Consider the following 14,980-nt stretch of genomic DNA (forward strand, 5'->3'; position numbering starts at 1 on the left):
TTTTTACATTTAGTCAAGTTTTGACTAAATGTTTTAACATATAGAGGGGGGAATCGAGACGAGGGTCGTGGTGTATGTGTGTGTGTCTGTGTGTGTGTAGAGCGATTCAGAGTAAACTACTAGACCGATTTTTATGAAATTTTTCATGAGAAATCTTGGGTATGATATCCCCAGACGTTTTTTTTTTATTTTTTCGATAAATGTCTTTGATGACGTCATATCCAGCATTTTGTAAAAGTTGAGGCGGCACTGTCACACCTTCATTTTTCAATCAAATTGATTGACATTTTGGCTAAGCAATCTTCGACGAAGGCCGGACTTTGGTATTGCATTTCAGCTTGGAGGCTTAAAAATTAATTGATGACTTTGGTAATTAAATATCTAAAAATTGTAATTAAAATTATTTTTTTATAAAACGATCCAAAATTACGTTTAACGTATTCTTTATCATTGCAATGCGTTCAGTTTCATTCTGTGAGTTCGACTGAGCTTGACTAAATGTTGTATTTTCGCCTTACGCGACTACTTGTTTATCCTTGACTTTTCAGATTTTCTTTTCAAAAGCTCTCCAAATTTACCTCCATTTTAAGACTCCCTCCTTTTTAGGACATGATTTTCCCACGTTTTTGGAAGTCTTGAAAGGGGCGGTTCCACCAACACCACCACCAGCCACCACTCCCCCCTCCCCCCCCCATTTTAAAAACATCCCAATTTAAAGAGATACGCGCCATTTGACCAAAAATATGACAGTGCTCTAATATTTTCTGGGCAAGATATAGACACCATCCACATTAATTTAGTGTAAAAAAAAAGTAGGGACAACGTTTTAGTTTTATTGCTATGAGGCCCTCTTTTCGGCAGTTTCTGAACATTTTTACCAAAACAGTGGTTATATGATATGCATGGTGTTCAGCAGTCATTAGTGAAGGGGTACTTTTTTGTATTGTGGTAGGTAGAATATGCTTTTTAGTAACAAAATATGTCAATTGACACAAAAAATTAAAGTAAACTCAAACCGATAACGACATCCTGTGTTAAAATAATTACAAAAATCAGCGAATCTTGTTGTTCAAACAACCATAATGACAAAAGAAAATATGACAGCACTCTGATTTTCTTGCAGCAGGATATTTGATATCTTACCTTCAAAATAAACACAAGAAAACTGTAGGTCAACGTGCTTTTTTTCGAGTGGCAGCATCTTTTATACCCCTACCCCCTATTTTTGGAATAAAAATCATTGGTATTATAAGGAATATGCGAGTGCTCTAATATTTTCTGGGCAAGATATAGACACGATTCACATTCATTTAATGTAAAAAAGAATAGGGTTACCATTTTAGTTTGGTTTTTTTGCTTTCAGGCCCTTATTTTAGCAATTTTGTGCAAATTTTGGGCAAAACGGTGGTTACATGAAAAATGCATGGTGTTCAGCAGTCTTTAGGGAATGAGTATTTCTTTTTTGATTGTGGTACAGAGAATGCTTTTACTACTGTAAAACTTTTAGTAATCAGATGTGTCAATAAAAAAAAATCAAAGGTAGACTCAGATGCCGCGTAACCCTTTAAGACTTCCACATTTTGAAGACCTTGATTTGTACATTTAGTCAAGTTTTGACTAAATGTTTTAACATAGAGGGGGAATCGAAACGAGGGTCGTGGTGTATGTGTGTATGTGTGTGTGTGCGTGCGTGTGTGTAGAGCGATTTAGACCAAACTACTGGACCAATCTTTATGAAATTTTACATGAGAGTTCCTGGGATTGATATCCCCGAACGTTTTTTTCTTTTTTTGGATAAATGTCTTTGATGACGTCATATCCGGCTTTTCGTGAAAGTTGAGGCGGCACTGTCACGCTCTCATTTTTCAACCAAATTGGTTGAAATTTTGGTTAAGTAATCTTCGACGAAGCCCGGACTTCGGTATTGCATTTCAGCTTGGTGGCTTAAAAATTAATTGATGACTTTGGTCATTAAAATCTGAAAATTGTAAAAAAAATTTTTTTTTATAAAACGATTCAAATGTACGTTCATCTTATTCTCCATCATTTGCTGATTCCAAAAACATATAAATATGTTATATTTGGATTAAAAACAAGCTCTGAAAATTAAATATATAAACATTATGATCAAAATTAAATTTTCGAAATCAATTTAAAAACACTTTCATCTTATTCCTTGTCGGTTCCTGATTCCAAAAACATATAGATATGATATGTTTGGATTAAAAACACGCTCAGAAAGTTAAAACGAAGAGAGGTACAGAAAAGCGTGCTATCCTTCTCAGCGCAAGTACTACCCCGCTCTTCTTGTCAATTTCACTGCCTTTGCCGTGCGCGGTGGACTGACGATGCTACGAGTATTCGGTCTTGCTGCGTTGCATTGCGTTCAGTTTCATTCTGTGAGTTCGACAGCTACTTGACTAAATGTTGTATTTTCGCCTTACGCGACTTGTTCAGATGTTCTGTTCGTAAGCTCTGCAAATCTTCCGGATTGAACTCCATAGAAACATTGAGTCTCATGTCTCTCAGTACAATATATATATATCTTCCGGACTGAACTCAATATAAATATTTTATCTTCTGTGTTTCAGTACAATATTTTCCGGATTGAACTGCATATATAAATACTTTGTCTCCTGTCTTTCAGTACGACATCTTCAGGGCTAAACTCCATATAATATTGTGTCTCCTGTCTCTCAGTATGTACAATATCTTCCGGACTGAACTCAATATACATATTGTGTCTCCTGTCTTTCAGTGCAATTTCTTCCGGACTGAACTCAATATACATATTGTGTCTCCTGTCTTTCAGTGCAATTTCTTCGGGGCTGAACTCTATAGCGGCGGTGATACTGGAGGATGTGATCAAAGCCTACTTCGCCAAGGATCTCAAGGAGCAGCGTGCTAAAAGGATCACACAAATTCTCGGTAATTATACCACGCGGACATCCATTTTGAGTTGTCTTTCAGCAATATCTCTCATTGTTTTGATAACACCAAAGCCAACTAGAAGTTAGCTTTTGTACTGATCGATTCACGGACGTAACCCAATAGTCATAGAGTGGTCGCCGCTTCATAAAGCCACTTCTGGACCGACGAAAAATGGCTTTAATAAGCGGCGGATTTATTAACCGGCGGTCCAGGAATACGTCATTTTCGAAAGAAAAAAAAATCTTCTCTTTTGTTTACGTCACTCAGTCACTTTCTTTTGTCATTTACCCTTGTTTGAATCTAAACAAAACTTCACGAAGGATGTGGAACTTTTGTTTTAATTATGTACATGTACTTTGATCACTTCGGTACATCAATAATTTCACTGTCACTGTCACGAATCATTACTCGGCAGAGAAGAACGATTTTATGAGTGTTTGTTTGTTGGTCGTCTTCCACATCAGAACAAGATAATGTGAGTTTTAGTCACAAACTACGTGATTTCTCTGAGAAAACTGGCTTTAATAAGTGGCGGGTTGGTTTTATTAACCGGCTTTTTCTAGTACATAAGATATAGTGATAAATCCGGACCGTCTGAAATCGGCTTTTATAAGCGGCTGGCTCTATTAACCGCGATTTTATTAAGCGACGTCCATTGTATTACCAAAGACAATTTGAAGCGGGCGAACTTACCCAGTTTTGAACAACTTTATGTATGCAAAGGCTTGAAAAGAATCATAAAAACAAAGTTTGGACCCTAACCGAACTCGTCGCACTAACATAGATTTCATTTTTTTCTGTTGTTCGTATAAACGGGAAGTTTCCATCGTTCTTGGGCCAGGCACCCCCCACCACCTCCCTTGTGAACTCTTTACCAGAGTGAAGCACCTGTTCTTGTTTCTTACTACTGAGCATAGTGTTCCCGCTGCAAATTTCCTTCTGGAATTTGACGATTGGGTTACCTTAATCGCTCCGTGCCAAAAGCAAAGGTAACTTCTTGTTGGCTTTGGTGTTCAAAATGTGTGCATCAGTAGCCCAGTGGAAGTGACGTCACGAACTAAAAGAAGAATGAACAATTTGAGACTCATTCAATTTGGTAATAAAAGGGGAACTGCCGTCTTGTGAATATTTGAAGTGTCGTTACCATTTCACGAGTTGAAGAATGTTTAAAAGTCTCAATCTATATTTTCCAAGCTAACGCAAAATGTGAGCAACCAAGAAGGTCACGGTAAACCAAACGTTACATTTTTGTCTCGAACAGAAAGTATCGCTTCCGATGTTAGTGCCTGGCCTTCATAGCTAAATGTCTTTTACTCGGTCGCAAAATCGGCCTTCCCTGTCAAGGGAAACAACCGATAATGCGACAAATCCTCATCCCTTTGTAAGGATCGTAAATTCCTTCATTAATTTCGGGGATCCTTTTTCACGCCAGAATAGCCAGTTATTTTGTCTTTGCATTAAGCCTGTACTTCATTGGGTGAAGTCGACTTCGCGAAGCTCGCTGCACGAAGCTTCGTCCCTTTATTGAACTCATTGCAGCATAGCTTCGCCAAGTCCAAGGGAATGCTCTTTGTATTTGCAACCGGGTTTTGCACGAAACAATTACTGCAGCAAAACATAAGAATGATGGCCAACTTCAGCAGAATGGGTCTATGTCGACCAAAAGTGGGTGTATTTCCTGTAGGTTGATTTCCAGTGGGCGTGTTCCCTGTATACAAAGAATACACCAGGGTGAATTTCCTGTAGCGTTTCGCCGATCTCACTGAAAGTCACGTGATCGGCTTGGCAACATCAGTAGAATTTAATGTTTTTCGACTTTTTTGTGTGGTATTTCTTGGAAATTCGATTCCGTTTTGCAATTTTTGTTTTTTTAAAGTTGAAATCAATAACTAAATGAAAGTTATGTTTGATTTCTGTTGCAACCTTCAGCACTCATATTCGGCGCCGTGTGTCTGGCCTTGACCTATGTTGCATCGCTGTTGGGTAATGTTCTGCAGGTAAAAAAAAGAGTTCTTTTTATCATATTTTTGTTAAGAAGGATGATGATGATGATGATGATGATGATGATGATGATGATGATGATAAAATTGTTTCTCACATTAGCGGAGAGTCAGTGAACGAGAATGATACATACATACATACATACATACATGAATGAACAAGAAAAATCTAACCTGGTTATTGATGTGTCTACTTTTGTTTAAATGATCAACGAAACATATTCAGCAGCTATAAGCATTTGCTCGTTCAAACTTTATCATTGATGAAACATTATCCGTCCACATTTGCTTACCCAAAGCTTCCGAGTGACCTTTGCTATCGTTTGCCTACCAGGTGTCACCAAGTCTCCGTTTTCGGAAGAAGAAAAATAGAACTAGGACGAAGGCAAAGTTGAAACGTTCAAAGAGGATCTCCATTACTGGCTAAGCTGACAAGAACATTTCAACGTTGATATAAATGTATAAGTTTATCTTGTTGTGCTCCTTTATTATTACATACACTCATTGGCTTTGTATTTATGTGACTGATTAAACACTGTTTAAACCCACATTTCAAACGATAAGTTTTCCCCGAAATCGGCTTATGGCTGTCAAAATGTCGGGGTAAAAACGATTATACACGTAAAAACCCACTCGTGAAAAAATACGAGTGTACGTGGGAGTGTCAGCCCATGATCAAGAAGAAACGATGATTGTTTTACTGATGTCATCATCTTCACAGGCTGCACTGTCTCTGTTCGGAATGATCGCCGGGCCATTGCTGGGTCTGTTCACGCTCGGAATGATCTTTCCCTGGTCCAATAAATGGGTAAGTACAAGTCTCTCTGTCACTCTGTCGTTCGCTGTCGTTCGGCTGATTCTGCTTGTTCTTTCGTCAACTGTCCATCTTATATTGTTGGGTTTGTTTGTTTTGTGTCTGTTCCAAAGTGTACCTGTTCCGTATACACGCTGTCTGCCTGCCTGTCTGCCTGCCTGTCTGCCTGCCTGTCTGCCTGCCTGCCTGTCTGCCTGCCTGTCCGCCTTCTATCTGTTTGTCTAAGATGTGCTTTGTTGGCTTCTTCCTGAGCTGTAGCTAGCTAGCACACACACACACACGCACGCACGCACGCACGCACGCACACAAGCAAGCACGCACACACACACACGCGCGCACGCACGCACGTGCACACACACACACACACACACACACGCACACACACGCACGCACACACACACACACACACACACACCCACACACACACACACACACACACACACACACAAACACACGCGCTACTCGTGTGCTTGACCTGATTACATTTAAGAGACCTGACAAGGGCAAAATCAGACTATAGTTAGACTGCTCCAGACCACCCTGGTTGACATCGTTCTCAATTTCTGTCGATCGATTTCACTATCAATAACAGAGCTCGACCTAGTGTATGAGATGGAGGGGCTTCCCAAATGAGGTAAGGGTACAAGGATTGGCCAGGTGTGGTTCTTGGGGTTTCGCCCCCTAGCTGCCGTTGAAATTCAGCATTTGGTTTAAACATAAGTTTATTTTAACAAGGGTTACAATCATGACATGTATACAAAGTTCACAGAAACAGCAACAAGCTAGAAGCTTATAGTGGTGTTCCTGCATGACAGTACAACATAAGGCGGTAACGGGTGAAAAATTTGTCTCAATAAACCAAATCTATTAATAACGTAATGAACGTTGCATAATGATTATAAAGAAAGACAGTAAAGGAAGGAAGGAGGGAAAGAAGATGAATAAAAGAAGAGGAATGGGTAGGAGATGTGCAGAAGTTAAAGTTGTTGTCCGGCTTGTAGAGCATTTATTCTGACTTGCCCAAAGCGGCCTGAACGTTCAATGAACGAGTGTACGGTGGAAAAAATTTTCCTGTTCAAATCTAAAGAATACTGTCTGTCTCCGTTTAAAAGGTGGGGGAGGTGAATTGTGTGATTAGGGAGGGTATATATAGTTTCTTGACGTGCTTCGCGATAATTTGGACAATCGAATATGAAGTGTTGTACGGATTCGGACGGGAATCCACAGTCACAAGATGCATCTGTAGCAACGTGACGTCTCACTAGATCGTTATTGAGATCACTTATATATAACCTGAGCTTACAGTGAATTATTTGTGACATGCGATCTCCAGAATAAAAATAACACGGCGGACTTAAATCGTTTTTTGACAAAAAGTGCTTAAATTCACTTAGGGAATCACTAAGTTTTATATAGTCTGGTAAAGAATTCCAGAGTTGTGTAGTAGATGGGAGAAATGAGTTTCTATATAATTCAGTTTTAAACGATGGAACTTTCCTGTCTAGAGGTCTGCGCCGGTGATATGGGTTATTAGTTGATATCAATGGTGGCAATATCGCTAATAAGTAGTTTGAAGGGTGTATCTTGGGTCTCTCCTTGAGAGAAAAAAAACCACCAACATTTTCCGGGTATGAGAGGGGGGGGGGGGGGGGGACTCCGGAACCCAGGACCTGAATAGAAAAAGGGTATATTTCAGTGATATTCGTAATTTGCGCGTGAACAATTTTATTATGCGGTTTTGGCGCTAGTAAGCCGTCATAATGTTATGAACGTGACTGTTGCAGGGCGCTCTGGTAGGCCTGATCTGCAGTCTGACGGTGACCTTCACCATGGGGATCGGTAATTTCATCTACAAGCCCCCCGTCCGCCCCCCTCGAGCCAACGTCACCACCGTCGGCTGTTTCCTGGGCATCAACGGCACTGCCACCAACGTCACGACAACAACCATTGTCCCCACCACCACCACCTTCGCTTCTACCATGGCCAGCAACAGCACTGAAGAGTAAGCAGCTGTATGTCGTTTAGTGACGGGCACAATGGCCAGCAACAGCACTGAAGAGTAAGCAGCTGTATGTCGTTTAGTGACGGGCACAATGGCCAGCAACAGCACTGAAGAGTAAACAGCTGTATGTCCTTTAGTGACGGGCACAATGGCCAGCAACAGCACTGAAGAGTAAGCAGTTGTATGTCCTTTAGTGACGGGCACAATGGCCAGCAACAGCACTGAAGAGTAAGCAGCTGTATGTCGTTTAGTGACGCGCACAATGGCCAGCAACAGCACTGAAGAGTAAGCAGTTGTATGTCCTTTAGTGACGGGCACAATGGCCAGCAACAGCACTGAAGAGTAAGCAGCTGTATGTCCTTTAGTGACGGGCACAATGGCCAGCAACAGCACTGAAGAGTAAGCAGCTGTATGTCGTTTAGTGACGGGCACAATGGCCAGCAACAGCACTGAAGAGTAAGCAGCTGTATGTCCTTTAGTGACGGGCACAATGGCCAGCAACAGCACTGAAGAGTAAGCAGCTGTATGTCCTTTAGTGACGGGCACAATGGCCAGCAACAGCACTGAAGAGTAAGCAGCTGTATGTCCTTTAGTGACGGGCACAATGGCCAGCAACAGCACTGAAGAGTAAGCAGCTGTATGTCCTTTAGTGACGGGCACAATGGCCAGCAACAGCACTGAAGAGTAAACAGCTGTATGTCCTTTAGTGACGGGCACAATGGCCAGCAACAGCACTGAAGAGTAAGCAGCTGTATGTCCTTTAGTGACGGGCACAATGGCCAGCAACAGCACTGAAGAGTAAGCAGTTGTATGTCCTTTAGTGACGGGCACAATGGCCAGCAACAGCACTGAAGAGTAAGCAGTTGTATGTCCTTTAGTGACGGGCACAATGGCCAGCAACAGCACTGAAGAGTAAGCAGCTGTATGTCCTTTAGTGACGGGCACAATGGCCTAGTGGGCAAGACGCCGGCCTCCCTTGCGGAAGGTCGCGTGTTCGAATCCCGGCCGCGCCTTGTGGGTGAAAGGTGGATGATATTTGTCCGTTCTCCCAGGTCAGCTTATGTGCAGACCTGCTAGTTCCCCATCCCCCTTCGTGTGCACACGCAAGCACAAGACCAAGTGCGCACGGAAAAGATCCCGTTATTCATATCAGAGTTCGGTGGGTTATAAACATGCAAAAATACCCTGAAAGCGTCGTATGGCTGCATAAATGGCGGGGAAAATCGGTTATTCACGTAAATACCCACTCATTTAAAACCACGAGTGTACGTGGGAGTTTCAGTCCATGAACGCAGAAGAAGAAGAAGACGTATGTGTTTTTAGAAGTATCGCTGCTTTACGTGTGGAAGTGAACTTACTGTTGGTACAGTGTTTCATTCAATATGTCATTAATACAATACATAATAAGCATATTTAAAATCAACAACAATATAATTATGAGCTTATAGTTGTGATCCTGAAAGATGGAAACAACATTAAAAAAAATTGATAGTATCTTGCGGCAAGATGTTAACATATTGCTCTTCTGAAGAATAAGCATAGTATACACCCTACGTACGATGTATCCGGAAACATCTCCGCGTGGAGGGGTTTTGCAGTCAGCGCAGCATAGATAAAGAGGCGAAATGTTCTCGGCTCGCGTGGCAGCAAGCATTATGTCTCTAGACTGTATGAACAATATTTAACCAAAGAATACTTAATACAATAGTGTTTTACGATCAGTTCGAACAGAACCTTACACTGCCTGAAGGATGCCACCTGACGTCCTGGGTAACTTGCTTTAACGGGCGACAAACCGTTCAATACACAACATCAAAAGAAAAAGAAAAGCAACAATTGAAGGCACAGTAAGCCTCCCGTAAACCATCACAGATACTGTCAGGCTTTTACACACAGTACAAACACCCTTTCGTTTAAACACTCACCGCTTGTTAACATCCTAGGTGGCCAGGCTACGTAAAGAGTGAGCAATTTTCAAAGAATTAATTTTGCGGATTGTCTGATCAGACAATCGGACGGTGCGTTTTTGGCGCTAGATCTAACTTTTAAAATCTAAATGATAAATTGACAGCTTGTTACACAAACATTCTTAAATCATAAAAGAATTCTTTTTTCATCAGTACAATTCGAAGTTTTGAAAATGTGAAGAAAAAAAAGCCCGGAAGCATGGTCACGCAAGGTCGTGGTTCTCGTAGCAGACGACGGTTATGCCTATCGCCAGTTCCTTTGAACAGTCAAAAGCCATCGCTGGAGTTCGTGTGAATCGCAGCTGTTGCGTTTAGATTCAGAGGTACATAATAACGTGCTATTGCAGATAAGCTCACAGCGAGTCGCATTAAAATCACAAACTGACGACTACATTGTGAAAAAAAGGAAACTGGATCACACGGGTTTTACGATGGCTCAGGGTTAAGATAAACCACGCAACAAATTCTTTCAAAATTGCTCGCTCTTTACGGAGGGCACCTAGGATGTTCTCAAGCGGTGAGTGTTTAGATGAAAGGGTGTTTGTACTGTGTGTAAAAGCCTGACAGTATCTGTGATGGTTTACGGGAGGCTTACTGTGCCTTTAAAGCAATGTATGCGTTTGTGGTGTATTCATTTACACATCAAGGGCACACTGTAACTTGTCAATTTAGCCAAGTACAAGTAGTGTTTTGCATGCATTATTTACTGGCAGCGAAAAGGTTAAACAAAGCTATAGGTCTAAAATTGTGATTTTCATTTTGCATTTGTTGATGATTTGCAGGCCCTACATCTTTGCAATGTTCGAGGTGTCGTATATCTGGATCGGGTTCTACGCTGTCCTCACTTGTGTCGTTGTCGGTCTCATCGTCAGCGTGGCCACAGGTACAACACAGCCTACCTGTACTTCTTACAAATCAAGATTGTGTGTGTGTGTGTGTGTGTGTGTGTGTGTGTGTGTGTGTGTGTGTGTATTGTGTGTTAGTGTGTATAGTGTGTTAGTGTGTTAGTGTTAGTGTGTGTGTGTGTGTGTGTGTGTGTGTGTGTGTGTGTGACTTGAGTGAATGAGTAAGAGAGAGCGAAAGAGAGAGAGAGTGGTTGAAGGGAGAGAGGGAGAGAAAGTTAGAATGAGAGAGAGAGAGAGAGAGAGAGAGAGAGAGAGAGAGAGAGAGAGAGAGAGAGAGAGAGAGAGAGAGAGAGAGAGAGAGAGAGCTTACCTAAACGAGAAAAAGGCAGATGCTGTTTTTGAACACTTCCACATAAATCATGTTTCCTTCTTATCTTGCAGGCTACACAAAACCTGAAACGATAAACCCCAAACTGATCTGTCCTATTTTCGACATCGTGCCTCCCTTCTGCTTCTTGCCTGAGAAGTGCAGGAAACCTCTTCGTTTCGGCGTCATTCATGAAGGGGTAAGCCATTTTGTCTTTGCTTTGACGTGTTTTATGTATTATGTCTGTCACGTTCTCTCTGTCTCTGTCTGTCTGTCTGTCTGTCTGTCTGTCTGTCTCTGTCTCTCTCTCTGTCTCTCTGTGTCTCTGCCTCTCTGTGTGTGTGTCTCTCTCTCTATCTCTCTCTCTATCTCTCTCTATCTCTGTCTCTCTCTCTCTCTGTCTGTCTGTCTGTCTCTCTCTCTCTCTCTCTCTCTCTTTCTCTTTCTCTTTCTCTCTCTCTCTCTCTCTACCGCGTATAGATGTTTTCGTACTCAAAATGTCAAGTTTACGACCATGTAAACTGAAATAACATATTGTTTAAACCAAAGAAAGAGCACTACAGTACTGGTCTTTAGTGTTTTGACCAAGAAATGGCACGATAGTTCGGTTCATGTTACAGTTTTCTTGGCAGCTTCTGAATTTTCTGTGCAAGCTTCTGGCCCAGGCCGTATATTTGTATAACCTGCTGGCATACACGGCAGATCTTAACTTATGTTGACAAGTCTTGGTGGAATTTTTGTCTGGAAATGATGTAACACATTTGGATAACATAAGACTTACGAAGAATGTATGTATAATTGTATTAATCTGCTGTTTGTTAGTAGTCGTTTTGAAGAAATAGTTAGCATCCAATCCGCAAAGATCACTTCTCTCGCAAAATCAAAATCTGTCTGGAGTCGATTTTAAGAGGAATACAGAGCAAACAATGCACAGTTTTTGAGAGGAATACAGAGCAAACAATGCACAGTTTTAGAGAGGAATACAGAGCAAACAATGCACAGTTTTTGAGAGGAATACAGAGCAAACAATGCACAGTTTTTGAGAGGAATACAGAGCAAACAATGCACAGTTTTTGAGAGGAATACAGAGCAAACAATGCACAGTTTTTGAAATAAAGGGGAACGTTCAAGTACAGTCCCCCGACCCGACGAAAGAAACGCAACTCATTCGCGCCCACTGTTGCAAGTGATTTTCAACTTTTTTTTAAATTGTCGTAAAATATTAACCAGATAAGGCCTAAAAAAAAAAAAGGTGTGGTTACGGTAACCCGACCTATCCTATTTTTAGGGGCCGACCCTATAACTTTTTATTACATTTGTAAAAAAATAAAAAAAAATAAAAAAACCGAGTGCAGAAAACGCAATGAAAGCGAAAGCGCTCGAGTCGCACATTTATTTCCCTGTCAAGTAGGTTTAATTTGTACACATTAGAAAAAAAAGTAAAAAAAAAAAAAAGTGATTGCCTACCTTCCTACCCTATTTTTTTTTGGCTATGTTACCTTAACCAAACCTATTTTTTTTTGGCCTAAGGTAAATAAAAAAAAAAAACATATTCGTGGAGGATATTTTACTGGCTTTAGGATTAGTGCATAGTATTTAATCGATTTTGTTTTTTACTTTTTCATAAATGGTGTTATACAGGGCAGGGGTCAAGCGAGTCGTGATTGCAGGCAAACCGTGTCACTGTAGGCCTACTGTATAACAAGATCTCTTAAATGAGCTATACAAAGTAATGAACGTTGTACATTTGCATTTGTCTTCACTGTGTTATTACAGAAATACGACGACGTGGAAACAGACGAGGAGCGACTGGCCAGACTGGAGGAACTGGACAAGAGGAAACTGTCGGACGTCATAGAGGTCACTCTAGAGGTCAAGCCGGACGGTGAAATCAAGGCGAGGCCGAACTCTTCCAACGGTTTGGCCAACCACGCGGCTGACCAAGGCGAGGATGGTACCGCCAACGGTCACGTGGTTGCGGTCGACGGACATGCGCAGAACGGCGATGTTGAGGTCACTAGAATGTGAAGATCACTAGAATGTGAAGCTGAAGGTCGGGGTAGAGTTTATCCATGCGCAGCTCTTTTAGCACAAATGTATTCTTAGATGTTGAGAGGATGTTGTAAAGGGGTGGGCATGTGTCGCAATTTTGGCGTGTTGTGCGACAGACTCGTCACAAGCAATATATCAACGTATGAAACGTCCTTGAGGTACTGTGGTACAGGGGACGTGCACTTGTCACAATCGTTACATTTGTTTGCGACAGCACGCGTCAATTTTGTGACAGAAAAGTTAACTTTAAGCTATGTACGCCTGAAACGTTCTTACAATACTGAGGTATGGGCGTGTCGCACTTGTCGCAATTGTAGTTTTGTTGCGACGATACGAACTGATTTTACCAGCAAGTCATGAAACTATGAAAGGGCCTTTTGGAAGTTGCTGTTGCAAGCAACATCTTTGCAGCAAGCATTTCGAACAACAATCCACAGCAATTTTTGATCGCAGTAGTAGCACATTTGTCGACAATAGGAGCCGCTTTTGCGACAGAATGGTGAGCAGTTAGCTACGAACTCGTCCTCAGGGAAGAGGATGTTTCAACCAACATTTTTGTGACATGTATTCTAAACCTCGTTCAACGGCGCTTTTTGATTGCCCACCCCTGGTTGTAGCGATAACAACTTATAGATTTGTTTATAATCAGATTCTGTTTTAGAGACGCATTCCTTCAGTTGTACATCATCGTGTAAACAACCACAGATCTGTTCTGGCTTTAGCATGGGGTATGTCCGTCCTTCAAGATAGACACATGCCAAAAATCAGTGATGAAACCATATGTTACGGTCTCCTTCCGGCAGCAGTCCCAAAATGTCGACTTGTTTTGACCTTTGAACGATGTCTTTATCATAACTGTGAAGAACAGAACGGAGATCACTGTCGAAGTCAGCCAATCTGCAATCATTTTCGTCTCGCGAACACTGATCTCAAATTTAGATCAGTGCTCCCGAAAACCATATGGGAGATAACTCTGTATTGTTGTTTTGATAGATTCGCGTCGGACTGTAGCGTCCGGTCAGGGAGAGAATGAGCCGAACTCATTTTGACCTGAGTTCAAGATGAGAGAAACTGGCGATGGCCGTGGACCGATGATTATCAGAATGCCACAAAAGGCTGTATCTTCGAATAAGTGACAACTTACCTGGACTTTGTTGTTACTGTACGCGGAATGTGAAGCTTTGTGTCATATGTATTATATCTATAAATGCATGTTTTAGGTAAGGGTTTTTAAGGATAGTCTTTATAGAATGTTATCCACGAACTGCTTTTTAGTGTGTGTGTGTGTGTGTGTGTGTGTGTGTGTGTGTGTGTGTGTGTGTGTGTGTGTGTGTGTGTGTGTTTGTGTGTGTGTGTGTGTTTGTGTGTGTGAGTGTTTGTTTGTTTGTGTGTGTGTGTGTGTTTGTGTGTGTGTGTGTGTTTGTGTGTGTATGAGTGTTTGTTTGTGTGTGTGTGTGTGCATGTGTGTGTGTGTGTTTGTGTGTGTGTGTGTGTTTGTTTGTGTGTGTGTGTGTGTGTATGTGTGTGTGCACGCTGATGCTATTGTACATCGCAGTGAGCTCTGGTGAAAAGGGGCGATTAATAAGTGTTCATTATTATTATTATTATTGTTATTATTATTATTTAAGTTATTGAGACATCCCAGTGCACTAAGGGATTTATAGAGCAAATCGAGAAAATTCATTATTGAACGAAGCGCATAGCGCTGAGTTCAATAATTATTTTCGAGATTTGCTCTATAAATCCCTTAGTGCACTGGGATTGTTTCAATAACGATATTGTCAGTACCGCCAGAGAAAAAAGAAGATTCAAAACACACATTTTGCAACGCGCATTTGGATAGGCGTAACTGTGTGGTCAGGTTTGTGTCACTGGATCTACTTTTGTGTGGGCTGTCTCAAGTGTGTCGTGCTTTCGTCACACGCAAACTCTTGTTTTAATTTCTGTTGGTAAATTCCAGAGTAGCGTTAAGCTAAAAAGTGATGATCTTTCATAGAGACCT

General features: G+C 41.4%; 1 protein-coding gene across 1 annotated transcript in view; it reads left to right on the top strand.

The window, feature by feature from the left end:
• The window catches only part of LOC138958310 (sodium-coupled monocarboxylate transporter 1-like), a 52,875-nt gene extending 38,639 nt beyond the window's left edge, over nucleotides 1-14,236 (top strand). The window contains exons 10-16 of the mRNA XM_070329420.1: nucleotides 2,813-2,928; nucleotides 4,861-4,928; nucleotides 5,653-5,739; nucleotides 7,530-7,747; nucleotides 10,497-10,597; nucleotides 11,001-11,125; nucleotides 12,703-14,236. Of these exons, the coding sequence (XP_070185521.1) occupies nucleotides 2,813-2,928; nucleotides 4,861-4,928; nucleotides 5,653-5,739; nucleotides 7,530-7,747; nucleotides 10,497-10,597; nucleotides 11,001-11,125; nucleotides 12,703-12,954 (967 nt within the window). The 3' untranslated portion in view covers nucleotides 12,955-14,236. The remainder of the gene's footprint in view (nucleotides 1-2,812; nucleotides 2,929-4,860; nucleotides 4,929-5,652; nucleotides 5,740-7,529; nucleotides 7,748-10,496; nucleotides 10,598-11,000; nucleotides 11,126-12,702) is intronic.
• The last annotated feature ends 744 nt before the right edge of the window (nucleotides 14,237-14,980 follow it).

Source organism: Littorina saxatilis, linkage group LG2, assembly GCF_037325665.1.
Source record: "Littorina saxatilis isolate snail1 linkage group LG2, US_GU_Lsax_2.0, whole genome shotgun sequence".
Lineage (NCBI taxonomy): Eukaryota > Metazoa > Mollusca > Gastropoda > Littorinimorpha > Littorinidae > Littorina > Littorina saxatilis.